The 23,122-nt window shown below is 35.3% G+C and overlaps 1 protein-coding gene across 3 annotated transcripts in view; it reads left to right on the top strand.

The window, feature by feature from the left end:
- The window catches only part of TOGARAM1 (TOG array regulator of axonemal microtubules 1), a 79,320-nt gene that overhangs the window by 27,505 nt on the left and 28,693 nt on the right, over window positions 1-23,122 (top strand). For 2 of the 3 annotated variants that reach the window (XM_032871205.1, XM_032871207.1), the window contains exons 5-11: window positions 944-1,206; window positions 3,128-3,360; window positions 6,356-6,456; window positions 10,996-11,148; window positions 14,569-14,667; window positions 16,091-16,266; window positions 17,003-17,156. In XM_032871205.1, the coding sequence (XP_032727096.1) occupies window positions 944-1,206; window positions 3,128-3,360; window positions 6,356-6,456; window positions 10,996-11,148; window positions 14,569-14,667; window positions 16,091-16,266; window positions 17,003-17,156 (1,179 nt within the window). The remainder of the gene's footprint in view (window positions 1-943; window positions 1,207-3,127; window positions 3,361-6,355; window positions 6,457-10,995; window positions 11,149-14,568; window positions 14,668-16,090; window positions 16,267-17,002; window positions 17,157-23,122) is intronic. The other variant, XM_032871206.1, reaches the window with a different exon arrangement.

Below are 23,122 nucleotides of genomic sequence, written 5' to 3'. Positions count from 1 at the left end.
CAAATAAATAAATAAAATTAAAAAAAAAAAAAACCAATAACAACAGTAAGCCTTTTCAAAATAATGAAATTAGCATATGTATTTATTCAAGACAAATCCCTTCTCAAAATAAAAAGTCTATTAAAGGCAGTGCCTATATCCCACATACTTTCTCTTCCATAGCCTCTGAGCTAAGATGTACCACTTTTAAACTACCCTGCAACACTGGTGTTATAGTTTATAACATGACTGTAAGGTCAGTTTGTTGCATGGTTAGTCAATTTTACCACTCTTTCTTTCTTTTTTTTTTTTTTTAAAGATTTTATTTATTTATTTGACAGAGATCACAAGTAGGTAGAGAGGCAGAGAGAGAGAGAGAGGGAAGCAGGCTCCCCGCTGAGCAGAGAGCCCCATGCGGGGCTTGATCCCAGGACCCTGGGATCATGACCTGAGCTGAAGGCAGAGGCTTAATCCACTGAGGCACCCAGGCGCCCCTTACCACTCTTTCTTAGGACTACACCTTCATTTCCTCCATTAATTTCTTTCTATGTTTGTCTTTCTTACAAAATCAAATACTTTTCATTAAGTTTGTTCTCCCATATGCCCAGCACTACTGCTTTGCATATAATAGTCACTCACATAATTAAATGAAGCCAGGCAAGTAGTCCTTCTGGCTTAACTTGTGGACTTTACCATACAAATATTGGTTATGATAATGTGTATAAAGATAAAAATTTAACCTGGTATATAATGTTTTTATTTAATATGGAAGAATTTCTAGTGACTCATTTTTATTATATTTGTTAGGGGACACTAATACGTTGATCTGATTTTAAATAATATTCTTCTAATAAAAGATAATGTGTTTTTAATTTTAAAACAGTGTATTCCAAATACTTATGATTATAACTCCCAGTTCTCTGAAATTAAAAAAAAGTAAGTAAAATATATTTTTTTCATGCAGGAGAAAATTCTCAAGAAAAACTTTCTCCAGTTCAACTTATACCTGCTTTGGTGAGATCACCATCTTCCCGACGAGGCCTAAATGGGACCAAACCTGTCCCTCCCATACCGAGGGGAATCAGTCTTTTGCCTGATAAAGCTGACTTGAGCACAGTGGGACCCAAAAAGAAAGAGCCTGATGATATTTGGAAGAGTGAAAAAGATAGTCTTAAAATTGATCTTTCAGAATTAGATATCAGAGATCAAGATTTGGATCAAGAAGAGGTTAGAGCCAAATATCATTTTTAATAATTTTTAAATGCTTATAATTTCCTATAATATAATATCTGTTATTTAAGGTAAAAATCAAGTACTTTTTAATTCCATACCATGTTTTCTTTTTTATAAAAGTATTTTTTGATCCTTATAGAAAATGTAGAAACTGTAGTGAAGTATTGGAAGAAAATTCATCACACCAAATCCCACTACCCAGAATAAGTTGCCATTAACACTCTAATGTGTTTCCTTTCAGCATTTCTTCTATGCATATATTATTTCTTTTTAATTTAAAAGTATGAGTTCTATAGCAGTATACCCATATGCTAATCCCTCCCAAATGAACAATTTGCATGTTTCCTATTTTTAAATAAATGACATAACATAGTTCCCTCCCCAATCCAGTTCCTTTCCTTCCTTTACCAGAAGCAACCACTGTCACCATTAATTTGTGTTTTATGTATTTGTGTACTTTTAATATATTTTTATATTATGATATTATCATAATTGATTTTGGCTTATTCCTAGTCTTTTGCTGTTGCAGACAGTGCTGCTTTGGACATTCCTGAGCATGTCTGTTGTGCATATGTACAAGTTTATTTATCTTCATGAACTATGAATTCTCAGTTACTCCATTTATACTATAAAAATCCATTGCCAATGTGACAACCCTGTACTTACTAATTATGTCAGAGAAGGAATGTGGTTGTTGTATTACTTTGGATTTGGAGCACTCTTTCCATAGATGCTTTCTTTTCATCATAGCAGTCTGCCTGATGTCAGGTTTAAAAAAGTGCTTTATATTAAATGTGTGTAATGAAACACTCAGTTATATTTTGTGGTCTTATTTTTGCCTACTTTTAAGATGTAAGCATCATACACTGAGAGTTTGCTCAATAAAATTAATGCATATTCATTTTAAGTGTATTTCTTTAGCATTAAGCATGTGTACCAAAATTGGTTCTTAATAAATTAATTAGTCATTCCAACTTTTGACTGCTTGTAAAATCTTTCCTTCCCTTCGAACCCATAGTTATCTTTCACTGGTACTAGAAAAAGAATTCATTTAAAGGGAAGAAAGTTCTAGAAGGGTCATTTTCCTACATAACTCATAAATTTCATCTGATGCTACATATTTTTGCATTATTTGTATGAAACCTTAAAAATAGCCCTTTATCTTTTAATGAATAATTGAAAAAATAATTTCTTTTATATAATTATTGATAAATATAGGAGGATAGTACTATTTTTATAATGGCAAGCCTTCTAATTCTAAGGATTTACTAGGGAAGTGGCCATACTGTAGAATCAACCATTTTAATTGTTATAATCAAAATGTAAGTGAAACGGTTTATGTATGTTTCTGGGTTCCTTAATTCATTCAGGTTTCTATTCCCAACTTTAATCTGTTTGTAAGGGCATCTTCTACTCTACATTTCTAGAAATACTTGGTTTCAGAAGTCACATATAGTCATCTGTTATTCTCTGACCCCTAATACTGGCAATCTTGATATGAACTTGTAATTTTAGAAAACATTCCTTTTCACAGAATTTCTAAATGGCCACATCTACACACCAATGACCTAAGATTGGCTAGACCTCTCTGACCTCAACTCAGATGTCTACCATCTGATTGAATGATTCATTTACTAATTAAATTTTATTATAGTAGTCATTAGTCTCAATGCCGGAAATACCATGGTGAATAATAACTTGAAATCCTTCCTCTTACACGGCTTACAGTTTTGTTTATAAATTGGTTGTTTATAAAATACATATTTTTATTATGTACAAATACATTAATATCCATCTTGTTAGTACCAGATTGGAGACTGGCTAGCTAGGTATAGTGAATGGAATTTAAAATCTAAGGATAACCTTTACTCATATAAATGTCTTGTAAAGTTAATTGTTGTTGTTTTTTCCTTAGATGCAGAGTTCTCTCAGGTCCCTTCGTAATAGTGCAGCTAAGAAAAGAGCAAAACTGAGTGGCAGTACTTCTGATCTTGAAAGTCCTGATTCTGCAGTTAAGCTCGACTTGACCATGGACTCACCGTCTCGATCTTCCTCTCCAAACATCAGCTCTTATAGTGAAAGTGGAGTTTATAGCCAAGAATCATTGACTTCTTCTCTGTCTACAACTCCCCAGGGGAAGAGAATAATGTATTTTATTTTTTGATGTGTTAAATGAATGCTGATCTTTTAATTTGTAGCCTGATCCCTAATACCGTATTTGAAAAAAACTTAACTATTTATTCTCTAGTTCTTTTTTTTTTTTTTTTTAAATTTTATTTATTATTTGACAGCAAGAGACACAGTGAGATAGGGAACACAAGCAGGGGGAGTGGGAGAGGGAAAAGCAGGCTTCCTGCTGAGCAGAAAGCCCAATAGGATGCAGGGCTCTGGGATCATGACCTGAGCCAAAGGTAGACGCTTAATGACTGAGCCACCCAGAAGCCCCTATTTTCTAGTTCTTAAAATGTTGAAGTACATTTAGAAGACAGTGGGAAAGTTTATAGATACTATCTAGCTTGGCTTCGGTTTGGGATGCATGGAGAAAGAGAACACATCAGCTGTAACTTAGAGCACCTGCAGTAATATAAACCCTTATTTCCCAAGTCCTAGTTGTTCTGCCTGAGATTTATCCTAATATTCTTTGTTCTTTAGCTCTATTCTGGATCATTGAGTCTTTTGCAGTGGACCTATAAGCTGTTATTACTGCTTTCATTGAAAACTCAGCACCAATTTTCTCTAATTTGTAGATAAACTCCACCCAACTGTTACCTCGCCATTTCTTATATTTTGTTGTTTCATTGTCTTGTAATAGCTCAGACCTCTATGCCATAGCTTTTGCAGCCTTCCCAGGAATCTCCTTACAGCAGTTCTAGAGTTAGAGTCCTGGCCAGCCCAGAGCATTTTTTTCTAGTACAACAATTCAACAAACTTTACCGGATTACCTCAGTGACCTCTAAGTTTTAGATAGTGATCCCACCTTGATTTCTGAAAATTCCTGTGGCTCTCTTCTAGGATTTTGGGAAATCTCTTCCCTCTTTATTTTAGACAAAAACTTAAGAGTAGAGTTACTAGGTCATAGGATAGTTATACCTTTAGCTTTTCAAATAACTGATAAACAGTTTTCCAAGATAACTTGTACAATTTTATACTCCCACAAGCGAAATATGAGAGTTCCAGTTGTTTCACATCTTTGTTTACATTTGTTGTTGTCAGTCTTTTTAACTTTATTTTCCTTTGATTTTTATCCTGAACCATGGTTACCTACAGCTACTAGCCATAAATATTTAAAATTAAATTTAAATTATTTTCAGTTAAGTGAACTGGAATCTTTAACAATGTAGGTAATTAGAGACTGCATAATCAAAGGGCAGATGGTGTTTTATTAATTCTAATGGAAAAGGGTGTTTCAGCAGTTCGCAGGTTTAAATGAAAATTAAACTGCTGTGAAAAGTTTGTCTTATCCCATGATTCCATTCTCTACATTTTTAACTTTAAGTAGCAGCTTATTTTGCAGTTGGAAATTTTTTCTTACTGGAAATTCCTTTGTTGTAATTACCTAGGTAGAATAATGCAATATATTTACAAAATGAATTTGGAATGGCTACCTGGGCTGGTGAAGTAACTGTTTACAATTTAAAGTAGACATTTAAAGTAGATATTTACCTCTTTAGACCTGAAGTCCTTCCCTTATCTTCTGTGGATGTCAAGTTTTATGTTAAATACTCCTGCAGTTGCAAGGTCCTGTAAATAATTTAGAACCTAGTTGGAAAGAAAAGAAAAGTTCACTTTATACTATAACATTTAGAATTCACTATTCTCTATGTTGTCTTGTGGAATTCTTCTCTTCAGATACTGAACTCTGTGAGGAGGAGTTCAATATACCCTCATTTCTGGACTCAGTTACCTTTAATGAATTTTGTATTTCCACAAAGTTTAATGGCATTTTTTTTCTTTTAATTTCTTTCTTCTTTTTAGATTTGTTTATGCACCACACCCAGTGCTCCATGCAATACGTGCCCTCCTTAATATACCCCCTACCCCATCCCTCCAAAACCCTCAAAGTTTGTTTCTCAGAGTCCACAGTTTCTCATGCTTCATCTCCTCCTCTGGTTTCCCCAATTCACTTTTCCTTTCCTTCTTCTAATGTCCTCCATGTTATTCCTTATGCTCCACAAGTAAGTGAAACCATATAATAATTGACTCTCTCTGCTTAAGTTTAATAGCTTTAGAACAATTATTCTTAACCAGCTTGCGTCTTGCCTTAAGAATCATGGCAAAGAGAGTCACTATTACCTCATGTAGGGCTTTCATCTTTAAGTGGGTTGGGGAGGAAAAACTCTTGAGATTCATTCTTCTAGAGACTAAAGTATTTTCTTTCATTCAAGCCAGGTACATGGTATAAATGTAAATTGACTAAAGAAACGTTTCATCTATTCTAGAGAAATTACTCTTTAAAAATGTTTAACATTAAAAAAAATTAAAAAAAAAAGTTTAACATTGATGTCTCTCTAGGCCAATTAACAAATATGCTTACCCAACTACTAAGAACTATGCTCCTTTGTAAAATCTCTTCTTTATAATATCCATCACTGGCTTTTTGATATTACAACACTTACGTGATTTTGAACAGTTCTTTATATTCAGATTTAACATTCTTCAGTCACTTTCTTTGTGAAACAAAGCCTGTAGGTCTTTATGATGTCAGAAAAGTATAACAGAATAATTCAGGAAGAAAATGGCATGTGCTAATATAACCCACCTGTTGCTTATCTCTAATTTGTAATGCATTTAAGTCTCCTTTTTTGTATTATTATCTATGAGGGCAAATAGTATATTAGATGATTAGGAATCATTTGCTTTGGTGTTGGAATGAACTTTCTTTGGATCAGTTTTGATTTTTCTTTTTTTTTGACCCAACAAAAGGTTATATAATATGAGTTAGAGAATCTTCCCTGCCTTTGGTAATCCTTCCATGAATAATTAAGAATTGCCTATATATCAAGTGGTTGGAAGTTCAAAAAGTGAACTAGGAATACCGATGAAAAATATTCTTAGCTATAGTTTTTATACTTGTTCCTGCCTTACTATTTAAGAATATTTTACTATCTTTAATGTGTATTGAAATTACTTTGTTTCTTTGTAGGTCAGACATATTTCCAACATTTGGATCAAAGCCTTGTCCAGCAAGACTTTCTTCTGCAAAGAATAAAAACTCTGAGATAGCTGACCAAAGCCCCAGTGCAGGTATTTTATATTATAGCTATTTTATAAATGTTTTATAGAAAGTATGATTTTTAAATCAATTATTTTTATTAACATATAATGTATTATTTGCCCCAGGGGTGCAGGTCTGTGAATCATCAGGCTTACACACTTCACAGCACTCACCATATCACATACCCTCTCCAATGTCCATAACCCAACCACCCTCTCCGTCCCACCCCTACCCCAGCAACCCTCAGTTTGTCTTGTGAAATTAAGAGTCTCTTAATGGTTTGTCTCCCTCCCAATCCCATCTTGTTTCATTTTTTTCCTTTCCTACCCCCCCCAAACCCACCACTCTGCCTCTCAAGTTCCTCATATCAGGGAGATCATATAATTGTGAAAGTATGATTTTTAAATGATATAAAAAAAGGTAAAAAAAATACATTTCAGATGTAGAATTTTTATAGTTACCAGTTAAGACTAATCATCTTTTTAACTCCTTACAAGAGCTTTTTTGGCAAGTATTGTATTATTCTTGGAAGAAAAAATATTTACCGAAATAATTGATCCCTCTTAAGCTCATAGGTATGCCTTAGCCTGGCTCTTCCATCTGGACATTTTGGTTTAAGTGATATGAAATGTGACCTGGCCAGCAGAGTTTTGAAAGCCCTCAGGGTGATTCTAATAGGCAGCATAGTTTGGAAGCCACTAGGCATCACAAAAGACAATTTTTTTTAAAAACACACATAACTAATAGTTAAGTTTGTTTGTATCTTGTTAAGAATTTCGTGAACTAACCTGGAAGTCTCTAATGTATAGCATCACTTTTCAGAAAATAGATTTAGTTATTAGTAATCTTTTGGAGAAATATTTGAATCTATTTAGGATGGAAACTGCATATGATTCTTCTTTATGATTGGTAACACTGTTTTGGATTATGAGTGAATTATAACACATTGGCATTTATTTTCACATGATCTCAGTATAAAAGTCCTAACAACTTTAAGGCTACTCTACCTTATATATAATTTCCTCTCTAAAAAGCTATGTATGTATGTATTTGTCTACTAACATTTTAAAATTTCTTGCCCCTAAATATGTCTTAATTTCATCTCCTCTTTTTAGTCTCCATTATCACTTTTATTCATTTCTTACTTACTTAGCTTCCTGAGATTTTTCTCCGGCTTCAGTCTCATTGTCTATAATCAGTTCGCCTCAGTGCAAGTCTGACTGTATTACCCAACCTAAATTTATTTAGGGCATTCTTCCATGATCTGTCTCTGTCTACCTTTCTAGCCTTATATTTCACTTCATTCATTGTAATTTTGTATTCCAGTTAAATCAGACCGCTTTCAATACCATTTCCTCTCTTTTTGTGGTTACATGTACAAATTCTTCTGGGTGAAATGTGGAATCCATACCACACTCCATTCAGCTCTGAAAACTGTTCAGTTGCTTTTTCTGGAAACCCTCCCCATTCACACAAAAAAATTGATTATTACCTCTCGTGATATCTTTACATTTTGCACTGACATCTTTATAGTGGTATTGGCATTATTTTACTTCTTAGGACTCTCAGATTCTCAATCCGCAGAGATTATTTACCTCTGATTACCTACCTAGTGCCTTTATTATCATGAATGCCTAATTCAACCATACATGCCTGGTATATTGGCTTCCACAAAGCTAGTGTTCCACAAAGAGTTAGTTAATCTATTAGGCACAGGAAGACAGTGTATATGTGTTTTGGAGTCTGAAAGACCCCAGATGGAATCCCAGTTTGACCACATTCATGAGTTGGGCAAGTGATTTAACTGCTTTGAAATGCAGTTCCCTCATCTGGTAATGTAAACCTTGAGAAGAAGTAATGAACATTTGAGTATAAGCACCTAATGCATAGTAGACACCTGGCTTTTATTCCCTTAAAGGAGGAGACACAAAAAAACAACACCTAAACATATTCCTAAATCCCTTTTTAAGGCTGATTATTATAGTAAATTCTTCATAACATTATTTAAGTTATTGGTAGCCTTTGTCTTGTTTGCAAAAGTGAAGCCCTCTTCTGGAAGAATATGTTTGGAGTTAAAAAAGAATAGATTTAAAAAACCTAGATTTGAAATTCCCCCCGACCTCATAAGCCACTTAAGTTTTAGTAAAGTGAAAAAGTTCTTAAAACAGTACATACTTCTATATACAATATTTGGTGTTTGCCAAACTTGTCTAATATTTGGTATTTCTCAAACTTGCCTGCCTTGGGATCACCAGGGATACTTGTAACAGAGATTCTTGGACCTCACCTCACAACTAATGAATTGATCTTCAGAGTTAAAAATCTGTATTTTTAACAAATAAGTATTTTTAAGATCAAGTTTTGGAAATTCTGCTATTGAATTCACAGTGAGATATTCTTAGTTAAATTTAACATGCCCTCTAAATGTAACATTGCTAACAGTTTAGGATTTTATAAACTTGGGTTTACATTTTTTTTTTTTTTTGTGGGATAGGGTTTTGTTTTTAGTAAGTAAATGATTCCTCCAAGTTTATCATTTAATTGATAAAGCGTAAAAATGGTAATGCTTAGAGTAAAGACTATCTGAAAAGAAAACCAAAAATAATTATGTAGATACTATAAATCCAACTTGTCTTTGTGTCCTCATTTCCAGTAATTATTTCCACTAGGTAAATGTGCTATAGGTAATTTATATAGGTACATTTCCTGAATTATGTTATAGTAGACTTTTTTTTGTAGCATCAGATTAGTAATACCTGCTATTAATAAAAAGCATTTGCATCTAAATCCAGTATCTTTATGACGCTACCTTTATGGATTAACTATCAAAACTAAGAAGAGTTCGGGACGCCTGAGTGGCTCAGTTGGTTAAGCGTCTGCCTTCGGCTCAGGCATGATCCCAGGGTGCAGGGATGGAGTCCCACATCGGGCTTCTTGCTCAGCGGGGAGCCTGGTTCTCCCTTTCCTTCTGCCTACCACTCTCTTGTGCTTGTGCCAGTGCCACTGCTTGTGCTCTCTCTCTCAATCTGTTAAATAAATAAATAAAATTAAAAAAAAAAAAACAAAACTGAGAGGAATATAGACAGATATCCACGTTACTCCCAGAAGTTCTCTATCATTTAACACCAAATATTTTTTGACTGTCTGTGAAGTGACTTTTATTGCCTTTTACCCTGCAGTCCTCTGTTGACTGGTTGCCACTAGCCACCCCTTCTCCCTCATGATCCTGTTTTTTTATTTAAAAAAAAAAACAACATAATAATATTAAGAACAAATTGTGTTTTATTACTACTACCTAATGGTATTTGTAGGGAACTCTATATATGAAAATGGATGGTGACTTAAATATATATTATGTAGAATTTTCCATTTAGTAGATATTTTGTGATTTTAATAGCTTCAAAGTATTGGTATAGGGTGGTCAGTCGAAACGTTCCAATGTAGATTAAAATTATTTTTGATATTTGTTAAAAGGAGACCCACATTAGGGTTTTTGTTTTTATTATTTTAAGATATATTTATTTATTGGTATGGGGACAGGTGGAGAGGGAAAGAAAGAATCCCAAACACACTCCCCAGTGAATGAGGAGCCTGACCTGGGGCTTGATCTTAGGACCCTGAGATCATTAGCTGAACCGAAGTCAAGAGTTGGATGGTTAGGGGCGCCTCGGTGGCTCAGTTGGTTAAACCACTGCCTTCAGCTCAGGTCATGATCCTGGAGTCCTGGGATTGAGACCCACATCAGGCTCCCAGCTCTGTGGGAAGTCTGCTTCTCCCTCTGACCTTCTCGCCTCTCATGCTTTCTCGCACTTTCTCTCAAATAAATAAATCTTAAAAAAAAAAAAAAAAAAGTCGGATGCTTAACTGACTGAGCTACCCAGGTGCCCTGATTTGGGTATTTAGAGTATCCCTTTACATGTATTTACTTAATCCTCACGACCATCCTGGAGGGGTAATACTATTATCCCCCATTTTTACAAATAAGATTAAGTGTCTTGCTCAGGTTCTGTCAGCAGTTTAAGTGGCAGTGCTATGATTTAAAGCCAGGAAGCATGATTACAGATTCTGAGTTTAGTCACTGTGGAGTGTACTGCTTCACCAGCCACACTAGGGTAGACCCATTACACAAGAGTAGGAAAGAAGAGAGAAATGGAAAATATCTCTCAGGATACAGTTTAAAAATTCTAGATTTAAGAATTTTTCTTTTTGCTATAAAGGTTTATATGTCATTTAAACATTAAATACCTGTAATATTTTAAATATATATATTCTTGGTTATCCCTTCCAAGCATTGAATTTTGTATTTCATTGTAATTTTAAAGCCTGTTTTATAAAATGTTTTGGATATAGTTTATAATAAATGTTCTTAACTGCTAGTAAAAAGTATAACAAAATTTAAAATAAGATAAAACTCTTTAAATTACTGTAATGTTATAATTTCTAATGTTACATCGCTGACCTTTTTAAAAGTCCTAGAAGGCAAGATAGATTTAGAGGGGAGATATCTACCTATGTATAATATTACCTGAATCATTCAAATAAATATTTTTATGTATTTTATCTTACAGGGATTACAGCATCCAATGTAAGCATAATTGGTCAACGTATGAACTATGGGTTTGGATGTGGTGATTTTGAAGATGATAGGTCCCATGACATTTCACCTAGTGTTTTCAAAATACAAAATAAGGAACCCCCAAGACATTATAAACATACAAAAGGTTAGTAAATTTCACAAATTAATTTTTAAAATTGAATGTCTCTAAATCCTAAATTAAGTGTGTCAGAATTCTCCCTAAGCATGCCAATAAATGGAGATTTCTCATTTTTGAGATTTTTATTACCCCTCTGCTGATGTGTTATTGCTTCAATAATTTTGCCAAATAAGAGAACATACAGGTTTCATGTATTGGTTAATGGACTTGCCTGAGAAGCCTGAGCAGGGAAGCGACTACATATGAGGTTAAAACTCGGGAATCTTTGGTGACGTCTCCCCCGCCAAGATTACACACACACACACACACACACACACACATTTTACAAGACATTTTAGCACTAAAATGGGGTAGAGAAATCATGTGAATAAATAAGTCCCAGATGCCTACTTAGGTTGTAACCGTGGAATAAAACTGTAGAAACAGGAATATAGTTTTCCTATGGTAGAACCTGGGAAGGCTTCTTTGTTATCACTAACCATTATTAGTAATTTACATTCTTTTTTTTTCCTTTAAATTTAGTGGAGCAAGCAACTTCTCTGTGATTGTTCGTTTTTTCAGAGAACCTATTAAAGCTACATTTTTAAAAATTTCCTTTAGGATAAAGAGGAAGTTACTTTAAAGGGTATAAATATTTAAATAGAGTAATAAGAAGTCACTGTATTTAGGTATTTAATCTCCTAGTAACTCTAAGGAGCTGTCATTTTTTTATTTGTAGCAACCATGATTATAATAGGTCAACTTTTGTTATTTTTTTTTCTTTTTTGCAGATGATATGACACTTTATTTTTTTTAACTTTTGTTATTTCTGATAACTTGAAGTCACATATGTGTGGGTGTGTGGGTATATCTGTGTGTCTCTGTAGGCAGTCAGGCATTTTAGGACATCTGGTTTTTTTTGTGGAAATAAATTGAGTAAAGGAAAGTTGCTTGGAATGTTTTTTTTTTCTTTTATCTTTCTTTTTGGTAAATTTTTAAAGTATTTCATCCACGATGTGATTCGATATCTGTTCTTTGTGAAAGATTTCTTCTCTCTCATTGTTTTTACAAAAGAAAATGACAGTTTTTTTTTTCCTATTTACTTATATATTTTATTTCTCATGTAAAGATAATCAATACAAAAATATTTTTCTTCCTAAAAGTAACTCATACCCTAACATATAATTTTTTAAATTTTCTTTTTTTAGAAATTGCTTTGAAATAATTGCTGAATATCTTTATTCACTACTATTGGCACCCTTTTTTGGACAGCAGAATCGTAAAAATGTTTGTAACTTTTGACCAGCAGTTATTTCTAGTCCAGAAAATTACTTCATACACATACTTCCAACTCTAAACCAAACACCTATTGTATCTTTTTGGTCAGGAGAATAAACATGCTCAAAAACCAAACTAACCTTCCTTTCTAGACCAGTTCCTTTTCCTTTGTTTTCATTTTTATTAGTAGCATTACTATTTTTCCAGTTATGTGGACTTAAAACTTTAGAGTCATCTTTATCTACTTCTCCTTACCCTCCAAGTTCAGGCAGTGGTGACGATCCTACTCGTTCTGTTTAATATGGGCCTTCATTATTTCTTCCTTGGATAATTGCAATAGCTTTCTGAATAAGACATCTTGTCTCTTATTTTATCCATTTTTACTTCAGGTTCCATACCCTTCCAGAATTAACTTTTTGAAGTATAGTTACCATCTCTTCCATACTTAAAACCTTGAGTGGTTCCCTGTTTCCCACAGAATAAATTTTGTGCTCTGCAGCATAATTTTTAAGACCCCTAATAATCTTGCGTCAGCTGAACTTACTGAATTATCTCTTACTACTCTTTTCATTCCCAGTGCTCTGGCATTCTTAGTACTGGAAGTTTTCTTAGGTGGCAATGTACAGTCAGCCTAGATGTCTGTTTCTGATCCTAATGTGTTCATAGCACGTCTGCTTTTTGAATACTGGCTAGAATCCATTTCTTTAGAAAGTTTTCCCCACTTAACTGGTGTGGAGTAGTACAAATTATTTAAAAGTAAAGGTATTGCATCTTTATATTCCTATTAGGCTTTGCATGTAATGGTGTCCAGTACCACATGTTAAATGAATGGAGCGGTGATGAGCCAACCCAAACTAACAGTGTAGCCTTGGATACAGTCACTCAAACATTGCATCCTCAAACAATCAGATTAAAGTGACTTGAGTACAGTGCTCAAGGGAATAAAACAAGTTCCAAAAGAAATATTGGCAATAGGTGGCATATATGAATGGATTCATTTTGCAAGAAACTTCAGACAGTTTTAAGATTTGCTTTCAGAACTACTTCTTCCCATTCCACTCTTTTGCTGGTTGTTCCTTTGAACCTGCCCATTTTCTAGCATATTCATGTAAAGCCCCAATTAATGACTTAAGAAAGTGACTAGTGATAATGCTTAGAGTTTTAGCAAACTAGCTTTTATGAGTTAGTATTTTCTCTTTCACTATTTGGATGAATGAGACAGAAGTAACAAAAAGGTTATATAAGATTAGCTTATGTGTCAAGAGTCTTTTAAGCTTATTTTTTCTTTATATTTTACAGTTGAGACCCAATGAGCAACATTTCTTTCAGTGTTTTGTTTACAAGAAAATGAAGTGTAAAAAGTAAAAATAACATTAAAAATGACTAGTTATATCAGCCTGATGAATGAAGTTAAATTACTTAAGGATAACATGTTCTTTATATGTTTCCTCTTGAGATTTGTCTAATTATTCAGTCATTTCTTGACAGACTATGTATACACTTTATGGACAGATTTTGAACAAATTGTTCCATTTACTGAGATTTGCTTTCCTTTGTCACTTAACACCTTTTGAGTCTACCTGAGGTATCTGTTTGTAGACCCCAAATTAATGATACTTTGCTTTTCATTTTTTCTGTCTTGTAACGTTCATCTAACATATATTTATTGAAAACCTACTATATGCCCTACTAAGAGGCTCTGGAAAAGCACAATTGAAACCAGACATGGGTCCTATCTTCATAGAGCTTACAGTCTAGTAGTAGAATAATTAAACAAATAATCGCACACTGAGGTGAAAGTTAACCTAGAAAATTACAGATTGCTGAGAGATTGACTTGGCTGTTTTTAGGAGTCAGAGGCTTTCCTTCGTGGTTACCTTTTGTTGCTCATTTATCATGCTGTGATTATTTTCTTGTATATCTTCCCATTCTTAACTCCGACGTGTATATAGTCCTTAGGGGAAGGAAGGTCTCTTTTCTCTCTACTGCCTAGTCAAACAAGGTATTCTAATTTCAAATATTTATTGAATTAATAAATAAGTGTGAATAAATAAATTATAAAATCCATGTATGAAATAAAATTTTTGTTTTAAAGGACCATGTTATAATATCCTAAAATAGTATATAACAACAATATTAAAATGTGGGGTTTTTTGTTTGTTTCTTTAGCATTTACAGGGTCATCATCAAATTTACAGCAAATTCCCAGTTTTGACTTCATATCCACAAATACCTTACCAGAAGACCCAGTAGTTGTTGTTGGAAAAGGTATTTCCAAGTTATTTAGCTTGTTAATTGTATGTGTGTGTTCTCCACACATAAGCAGAGGATATCATTAAAGAACAGAGAAGAATGTGATTCAAGTGTTGATCAGAACTTTTTTTATTAGAACTTTCTTTTTAAGAAATTATTAAATTGAAAAAATTAGAAGTGATTACTTAATTTTAGATTTCTGTCTTCTAACAAAACTAAGTAAATTCATGTGAGTAATTTTCAGAGAGATTCTTTATGTAACAGCTGCAGCTTAGGGACTTCTAAGACATTTTTAGGATAGCTAAGACAGCTTTATCACAGTTTAAGTTCAAATAATAGTCCTTATTTATAATTTATCAGCTTAGTATTTAATATAATTTCATTATTTTCCATACAGAGTATAGACAAATCAGAATTAACACCTATTACATATTTTTGGAGGATTAGAGGACCTTTGAACAATATATTTGCAAATATTCTTTAAAACTCTTCTTTTCAACTTTATTGAGGTATAATTGGCAAATAAAACTGTGATTATTTGATATCCATATACATTGTGAAAGGATTCCCCCATCAAGTTAATTAACACATCTCAGTTAGTTTAAAAGTAGAATGTGATGATAGACATTGATGATCAACATTTTATTTTTGGTAAATACCGTGAAATAGGATGAAATGCTTGGAAAGCTTTCCTAATTGTTTGCTTCGTAGAGTCTCATTAAGTTAATTTGAGGCCCTTCTCAGATTGGCTCCAACCTACCCTTGCAAACTTAGTTTCTGTTATTCTTCTGCCTTGTTCTTTTTTTTTTTTAATTAATTAATTAATTTATTTGACAGACAGAGATTACAAGTAGGCAGAGAGGGAGGCAGAGAGAGAGGAGGAAGCAGGCTCCCTGCTGAGCAGAGAGCCTGATGCGGGGCTTGATCCCAGGACCCCGAGATCATGACCTAAGCCGAAGCAAAGGTTTTAACCCACTGAGCCACCCAGGCACCCCTCTTCTGCCTTGCTCTTAACGAAACTGAGTTATTCACTTCATTTACATGCTTTATACTTGTTCAGCTCTTCTTCTAAGCATTACCATCTTACAAGATGCCCTTCTCTCCTCCTTCATTTACCTACCCAAATTCATTGTGTCTTCTAATTCCAGCTCAAATCCTTGCACTGAAATTATCTTAAACACACATCATCATATCAACCTTTCCTTCATTTAAACTTGTTATTACAATATGTAATTCTCAATTAATATTGTGAAATGTCTAGTGATACCTGTATGATTGTCCTGTTAGGGGATTTATTTTTATATTTATTATTATTTGACATGTTTTTCTTACTAACTATATTGTTTATTTCTTAAAGTCAAGAGCTTGTCTTTAACTTTGTTATTAGAGTGTGATCACATAAATACTTAATGGCGATTTGATGGTGGGTTAATTTCAGGTGTATTTGGAAGTCCAAATTCAGCACCAGCAGCCTGCAGCCAATCAGTGATATCTTCTGTGGAAAATGGAGATGCATTTTCAACTAAACAAAACATTGAACCACCATCAGGGATTTATGGAAGAGCAGTCCAGCAAAATATTCCATCATATGTTGATGTTGATAATGAAAAGGATGTAAGATTATTTGCTGATTATTAGGATAAACTTAAGCCTATATTATATCACTGTGCTGTGTTCATCAGATTTGGGGTGATGAAGGTGTTTTGATTAAAATTTTTAAAATCCCAGGATAATTGAAATTTCTGATCCTTAATCATTTAAATAATGGATTATTTTTCTTTCCAGCAAAAATATTCTCACTCTGGTATAAAGTATCTAGTATGCTTTAAACAATAATGTACTTTATGTTTGTGTGTGTGTGTGTGTGTGTGTGTGTATTTACATACTCTACAATTTTCTAGGACGCTCAAGGAGTAACAGACTGGTATCCTCAGGTACAAATTTAGTTATGATATTAGCACTATGTAATTCTATTCAATTTTATTTTATTTTATTTTATTTTAAGATTTTATTTATTTATTTGACAGAGAGAGATCACAAGCAGGCACAGAGGCAGGCAGAGAGAGAGGAAGGGAAGCAGGCTCCCTGCTGAGCAGAGAGCCCGATGAAGGGCTCAATCCCAGGACCTGAGATCATGACCTCAGCCAAAGCCAGAGGCTTAACCCACTGAGCCACCCAGACGCCCCTCTAGTCAATTTTAGAATTCCTAAAATAAGGACTAAAAATATATATAATTTACTTTTTTATATGTAGACACTTGATGTCTCTATGTAGTTGTCAGAGATGAAGATAGCTATGTTAAATAACAAACTCCCTGAATACTTACAGGTATTTCAACTTTTTCATTCAGATTAAAATTTCTATTTCAAAATCTACTTATGACAAGATGAGACAAAAGAGAAAAGAGGAGAAAGAACTTTTTGACATTAAAGATTGTGAAAAGAAGGAACAGAATTCCTGGGAGCGAAAGAAAACTACAGGAACTGAGAAAAAGACATCTGAAAGTAAGTGGAATTTAACTTTTGGTGTGTTTTTCAGCTGATACTATTCTAAAGCCAGTGTACCTGTGGTTTAACGGAAGGCTAATAATGGAATATGTTCAACCATAACATTGAAATTTGCAAGACCCAGTAGCTTCTAACTATTATAATAAATATTAATTATTTCTCATAAAGAAAGAAGTTGAATGACTGTTTTTCTCCCTTCTAGACTACATATTTTTGGAGATGAGGTGGGAATATCAAAAAATCAGAGTTCCCCTTTAGAAAATATTGCCTTCACCCTCCATTGAAACAGGGACCTGTTTAAAAAGGTCATCATCTTTAGTGTTTTCAGATTCCTGTAAGTAATTTGTTTAAATGTAAAGAATAATGTCACAAATGCTGGTTAAGCTGAAGAGACCACATATGGTTAAGTGCATTTGTGATGAAAAGAGCACTAAGCTAGTAGGAGTCAGTAGATAGACCTGGCTTCATAATTATCAGGCCTGCCTTCTAATTAACATTCTGACCTGGAAATATGCCTTTTTTTTCTGTCCCTAAAAATACCCAAATTATCTCAAAGGTCTCTTCTGTGCTCTCTGCAAATATTCCCGCTTCACTAAGGAGTGGTGTCCCATTTTATAGCTGGGGTTAAATGAGATTGTGAAGTTGGTTTATTATCAGATCATGATTTTAAAAAATCATTGTATTTATCACTTATTCAGCCTACCATTCAGTATTTACTAGCTCTTATACCTGGCCAAGGATGGCTTTCATGTTTCCTGTGCTGTTTTTGAAAATATTAAATAGGATTCAGGCAGCTAAGTGGGAGGTGGAACCCTCAATGGGACAGTGTGGTCTCAAGATCCTCAGGGTCACAGGAAGACCAGGGGTACCTGAGTGTGGCAGAGCTCCCATGTATCGGAGCAGGGAAGCCGGCTGCAATCAGTGAGCCCAGGAGTGGTCTCTCACCTTGGGGTTGCCATAAACTGTGAACCGAGGCACAGTCAGATCCTGTTCAAGTAGGGGCCCAACAAGCAGCTGAACTGGGGGAGAGACTTCTTTCATTCCCCAGGGGGAGTGGTGTAGGAGCACGCCACAAGAGCCTGTTGGGTTTGGAGACTCCACATGGGGTTGGGCACCTGAGATACAAATGCTTGGTCACAGGCCAGTGAGCACAGAGTGTGGCTAGAGAACTAGGAGATAGGAGTGATTGACTGCTTTTCTCTGAGGGCTCACAGAGGAGTGGGGCTCTGAGCTTTCTAGGGCCAGAGGAGTGGGGCTCTGAGCTTTCTAGGGCCAGAGATTGGGAGGCCAGCATGTTCGTTCTCATCCTCAAAACCTGTGCAGAAAGCCTTCATGGAACAAAAGCCACATAGAGCAAACCTAAACCGGATTACTTAGCCTGGCCCGGGGCAAGGGCAGAACAATTCTGGGTGGGGCAAAGGCATTTTAGAATCAAGGCAACTGGCCTGTCACTGAGAAGATGTCACTGAGAAGATTCACAAGTCTGTGGAGTTTGGTACATGCAGAGGGGGAGACAGATTGACCTGGAGGATCTTTTGAGGGGAGTGGACTGTGACATTGCTGCTTTCAGCTGGAGATTCCCGCACAGCCATGTTTGGTCTGTCCCTCTAAAGAGAAGTGGAAAGACACCAGGGAATTAAAGCAGCTCAGCTAAACAGCTCACATTAAGCCCATCTCTATGATAAGGTGTGGGGCAACTCCACCCAGGCAAAGACACCTCAGAAGCTGAGCAACAGGCCCCTCTCCCAGAAGACAGACTGGAAGAACAGGTGAATAAGCTTAAGCTTATTTCCCACAGAACTGTAAAACTCAGCACCAGGGGAAAATAATATTGGAAGCTCCTGGTGTTTCCTCACGACTGGCTTATACTTCAAGCTAAAATTTTATATTTCTCTTTTAGTTTCTCTTCTTACTCTTTTTTTTTTTTTAAACCCTGCTCCCATTTCAAATAGATTCGTATTTCCCAGCCTGTTTTTAAGTCACTTCCTAACTTTTATTTTCTTTTTCACATATATGTTTTATATATTTACACCCCATTATAGTCCATTTTTCACTCTATTCAATTTTATCTTGCTATATATGTAAGTTCTGATTTCTTTGCAATTTTGGGATATGGTTTCTTCTAACACAGAGACCAAAAATCAAGCAGGAACAAGCAGATAACTGTGTCCATCCTGAGAGATTATAATCTCTGTCCTTTCCCCCTTTTTTCTTTTCTTTTCTTTTCTCTCTCTCTCTCTTTTTTTTTATTATTGTTTTGGATCGTCTTGGCTTTGATGGTATATCTGTGGTAGCTTTGAACCACTTTGGATTTTTTCTTATGTGTATTTTCTTTTTCTTTTTCTTTTTTTTTTTTTTAAAGATTTTATTTATTTGAAACAGAGAGAGAGATCACAAGTATGCAGAGAGGCAGGCATAGAGAGAGAGAGGAGAAAGCAGGCTCCCCGCTGAGCAGAGAGCCCGATGCGGGCCTCGATCCCAGGACCCTGAGATCATGACCTGAGCCGAAGGCAGAGGCTTAACCCACTGAGCCACCCAGGCGCCCTCTTATGTGTATTTTCTTTGGGTTGTGGTTGATATTTTGGACTCGGTACATTCCCTCAACCATATCCTTCAACAGCATGACTAGGAGGAGGAACTCTGCAACAAAGAAAAGAACCAGAGACAATGTCCTCTGCAACAGATATAATGGATATTGATATAAGCAAGATGTTAGAGATACACTTCAGGGTAGCAATTACGAAGTCAATGAGCAAGGCTTGAGAAAAGCACTAGCAACAATATAGAATTTCTAAGGGCAGAAATGAGATCTAATCAGGCTGAACTTCAAAATTGCTGTGAATGAAATGCAATCTAAACTGGATACACTAACAGCCAGGGTAAATGAGGCAGGAGAATGGATTAGTGATCTAGAAGAGAAGCTGATAGAAAGGAAGGAAGCCGAGGAGGATAGGGACAGGCATTTAGAAGCCCATGAAAACAGACTTAGTGACACCATGAAAAGTTCCAATGTCAGAATTATTAGGATTCCTAACTGGTTGGAGAGAGAGAGGACTAGAAAGTATATTTGAGCAAATCACAGCTGAGAACTTCCCTAATCTGGGGAAGGAAACAAGCATTCATGTCTAAGAGGCAGAGAGAACCCCTCTCAAGATCAATAAAAATAGGCCAACACCCTGGCATATAATAGTGAAACTTGCATATCTTAGAGCCAAGGAAGCTATCCTGAGAGCAGCTAGGGGAAACAGGGACTTTACAGGCAATGTGATGGCATTAAATGCATATCTTTCAATAGTTACCTTAAACTTGAATGGCCTCAATGCTCCCATGAAATGGCACAGGGTTTCAGATTGGATAAAAAGACAGGACCCATCCATATGCTGTTTATAAGAGACTCATTTTGAACCTAAAGACCTCCAGATTGGAAATGAGGGGATGGAGAACCATTCGTCATGCCAACAGACCTCGAAAGAAAGCTGGGGTAGCAATTCTCATACCAGCCAAATTAGATTTTAAACCAAAGACTGTAATAAGAGATGTAGAGAGACACTATATCATACTTAAAGGGTCTATCCAACAAGAAAATCTAACAATTTTAAATATCTCTGCCCCCCCCCCAACATGGGAGCAGCCAACTACATAGACCATCTATTAACCAAAATAAAGAATTATATTAATAATAATAAATTAATAGTAGGAGACCTTAACACTCCCCTCTCAGCAGTGGACAGATCATCTAAGCTGCTCAACAAAGAAATAAGAGCTTTGAATGACGTTTTGGACCAGATTGTCTTTGTAGATACCTATAGAACATTTCACCCTAAAACAACAAAATAATCATTCTTCTCGAGTGCACATGGAGCATTCACCCGAATAGACCACATACTGGGTCACAAATCAGGTCTCAGACGATATCAAAAGACTGAGATTATTCCCTGCATGTTATCAGACCACAGTGCTTTGAAACTGGAACTCAATCACAAGAAAAAAATTTGGAAGGAATTCAAACATTTGGAGGTTAAAGAACATCCTGCTAAAGAATGATTGGGTCAACCAGGAAATTAAAAAAGAATTTTAAAAATTCATGGAAACAAATGAAAATGAAAACACATTGGTCCAAAACCTTTGGGATACTGCAAAGGTGGTCCTAAGGGGGAAATACATAGCCATCCAAGCTTCTCTCAAGAAAGCAGAAAAATCCAAATGCTCAAGCTAACCTTATACCTAAAGGAGCTGGAGAAAGAATAGCAAATCAAACAGAAACCAAGCAAGAGAAGAGAAATAATAAAGATTAGAGCAGAAGTCAATGAAATAGAAACCGAAAGAGCAGTAGAACAGATCAATAAAACTAGAAGCTGGTTCTTAGAAAGAATTAATTGATAAACCTCTGGCCAGATTTATCCAAAAGAAAAGGTAAAGGATCCAAATCAATAAAATCATGAAAGAAAGGGAAGAGATCACAACTAATACCGAGGAAATAGAAACAATTATTAGAAATTATTAACAGCAACTATATATCAACAGAGTAAGCAAACTGGAAGAAATGGTGCCTTCCTGGAAACTTACAAACTACCAGGACTGAAACAGGAAGAAAGAGACAATCAGACTAGACTAATAACCAGTAACGAGATTGAAACAGTAATCAAAAACCTCCCCAAAAAACAAGACTTCAGGGCCAGATGGCTTCCCAGGGAAATTCTGTATAAAAAAGAAATCATACATTGGCAAATCAATCAGTGTGATAGATTACATTAACAAAAGAGAGAAGAAAAATGTGAGCCGGGCATCTAGGTGGCTCAGTGGGTTAAAGCCTCTGCCTTCTGCTCAGGTCATGATCCAGGGTCCTGGGATCGAACCTCGTTTCGGGCTCTTTGCTCAGCAGGGGGCCTGCTTCCTCCTCTCTCTCTCTTTCTCTCTTTCTGCCTGCCTCTCTGCCTACTTGTGATCTCTGTCAAATAAATAAAATCTTAAAAAAAAAAAGAAACATATGATCCTCTCAATTGATACAGAAAAAGCACTTGACAAAATACAGCATCCTTTCCCAATTAAAACTCTTCAAAATATAGGGACAGAAGGAACATTCCTCAATATCATAAAAGCCATCTATAAATAGTACACAGCAAGTATCATTCTCAAGGGGAAAAACTGAGAGCTTTTACCTTAAGGTCAGGAACGTGACAGGAATGCCCACTCTCACCATTTTTGTTCGGCATAGTACTAGAAGTCCTAGCCTCAGCAATCATACAACAAAAAGAAATAAAAGGCATTCAGATTGGCAAAGAGGAAGTCAAACTCTCTTCTCTTTGCAGATGAAATATACTTTATGTGGAAAACCAAAAAGACTCTACCCCAAAATTTCTAGAACTCACACAGTACACAGATATAAGTTGCATTTCTATATACTAACAATGTGACTGAAAAAAAGAGAAATTAAGGAATCTATTCCATTTATAATAGCACCAAAAATCGTAAGATACCTAGGAATAAACCTAACCAAAGACACAATCTGTACTCCAGAAACTATAGAAGACTCATGAAAAGAAATTGAGGAATACACAAAGAGATGGAAAAACATTCCATGCTCATGGATATGGAAGAATAAACATTGTGAAAATGTCTTGCTGCCCAGAAAAATCTACACTTGCAGTGAAATACCTTTCAAAATACTATTGACATTTTTCACAGAGCTGGGACAAACAATCCTAAAATTTGTATGGAATCAGGAAAGACCCCAAATTGCCAGGGGATTGTTGAAAAAGAAACCAAAGCTTGGGGCATCACAATGCCTGACTTCAAGCTCTGTTACAAAGCTGTGATCATCAAGATAGTATTGGCAGAGAAACAGACACATAGATCAGTGGAACAGAATAGAGAGCCCAGAAATGGACCCTCAATTCTATGGTCAACTAATCTTCAACAAAGCAGAAAAGAATATCCAATGGAACCGAGATGGTCTCTTCAAT

This window comes from Lontra canadensis, unplaced genomic scaffold (genome assembly GCF_010015895.1).
Source record: "Lontra canadensis isolate GAN:19392208 unplaced genomic scaffold, GSC_riverotter_1.0 scaffold42, whole genome shotgun sequence".
NCBI classification, from domain to species: Eukaryota; Metazoa; Chordata; class Mammalia; order Carnivora; family Mustelidae; genus Lontra; species Lontra canadensis.
This window is presented reverse-complemented; position numbering and strand designations above follow the sequence as displayed.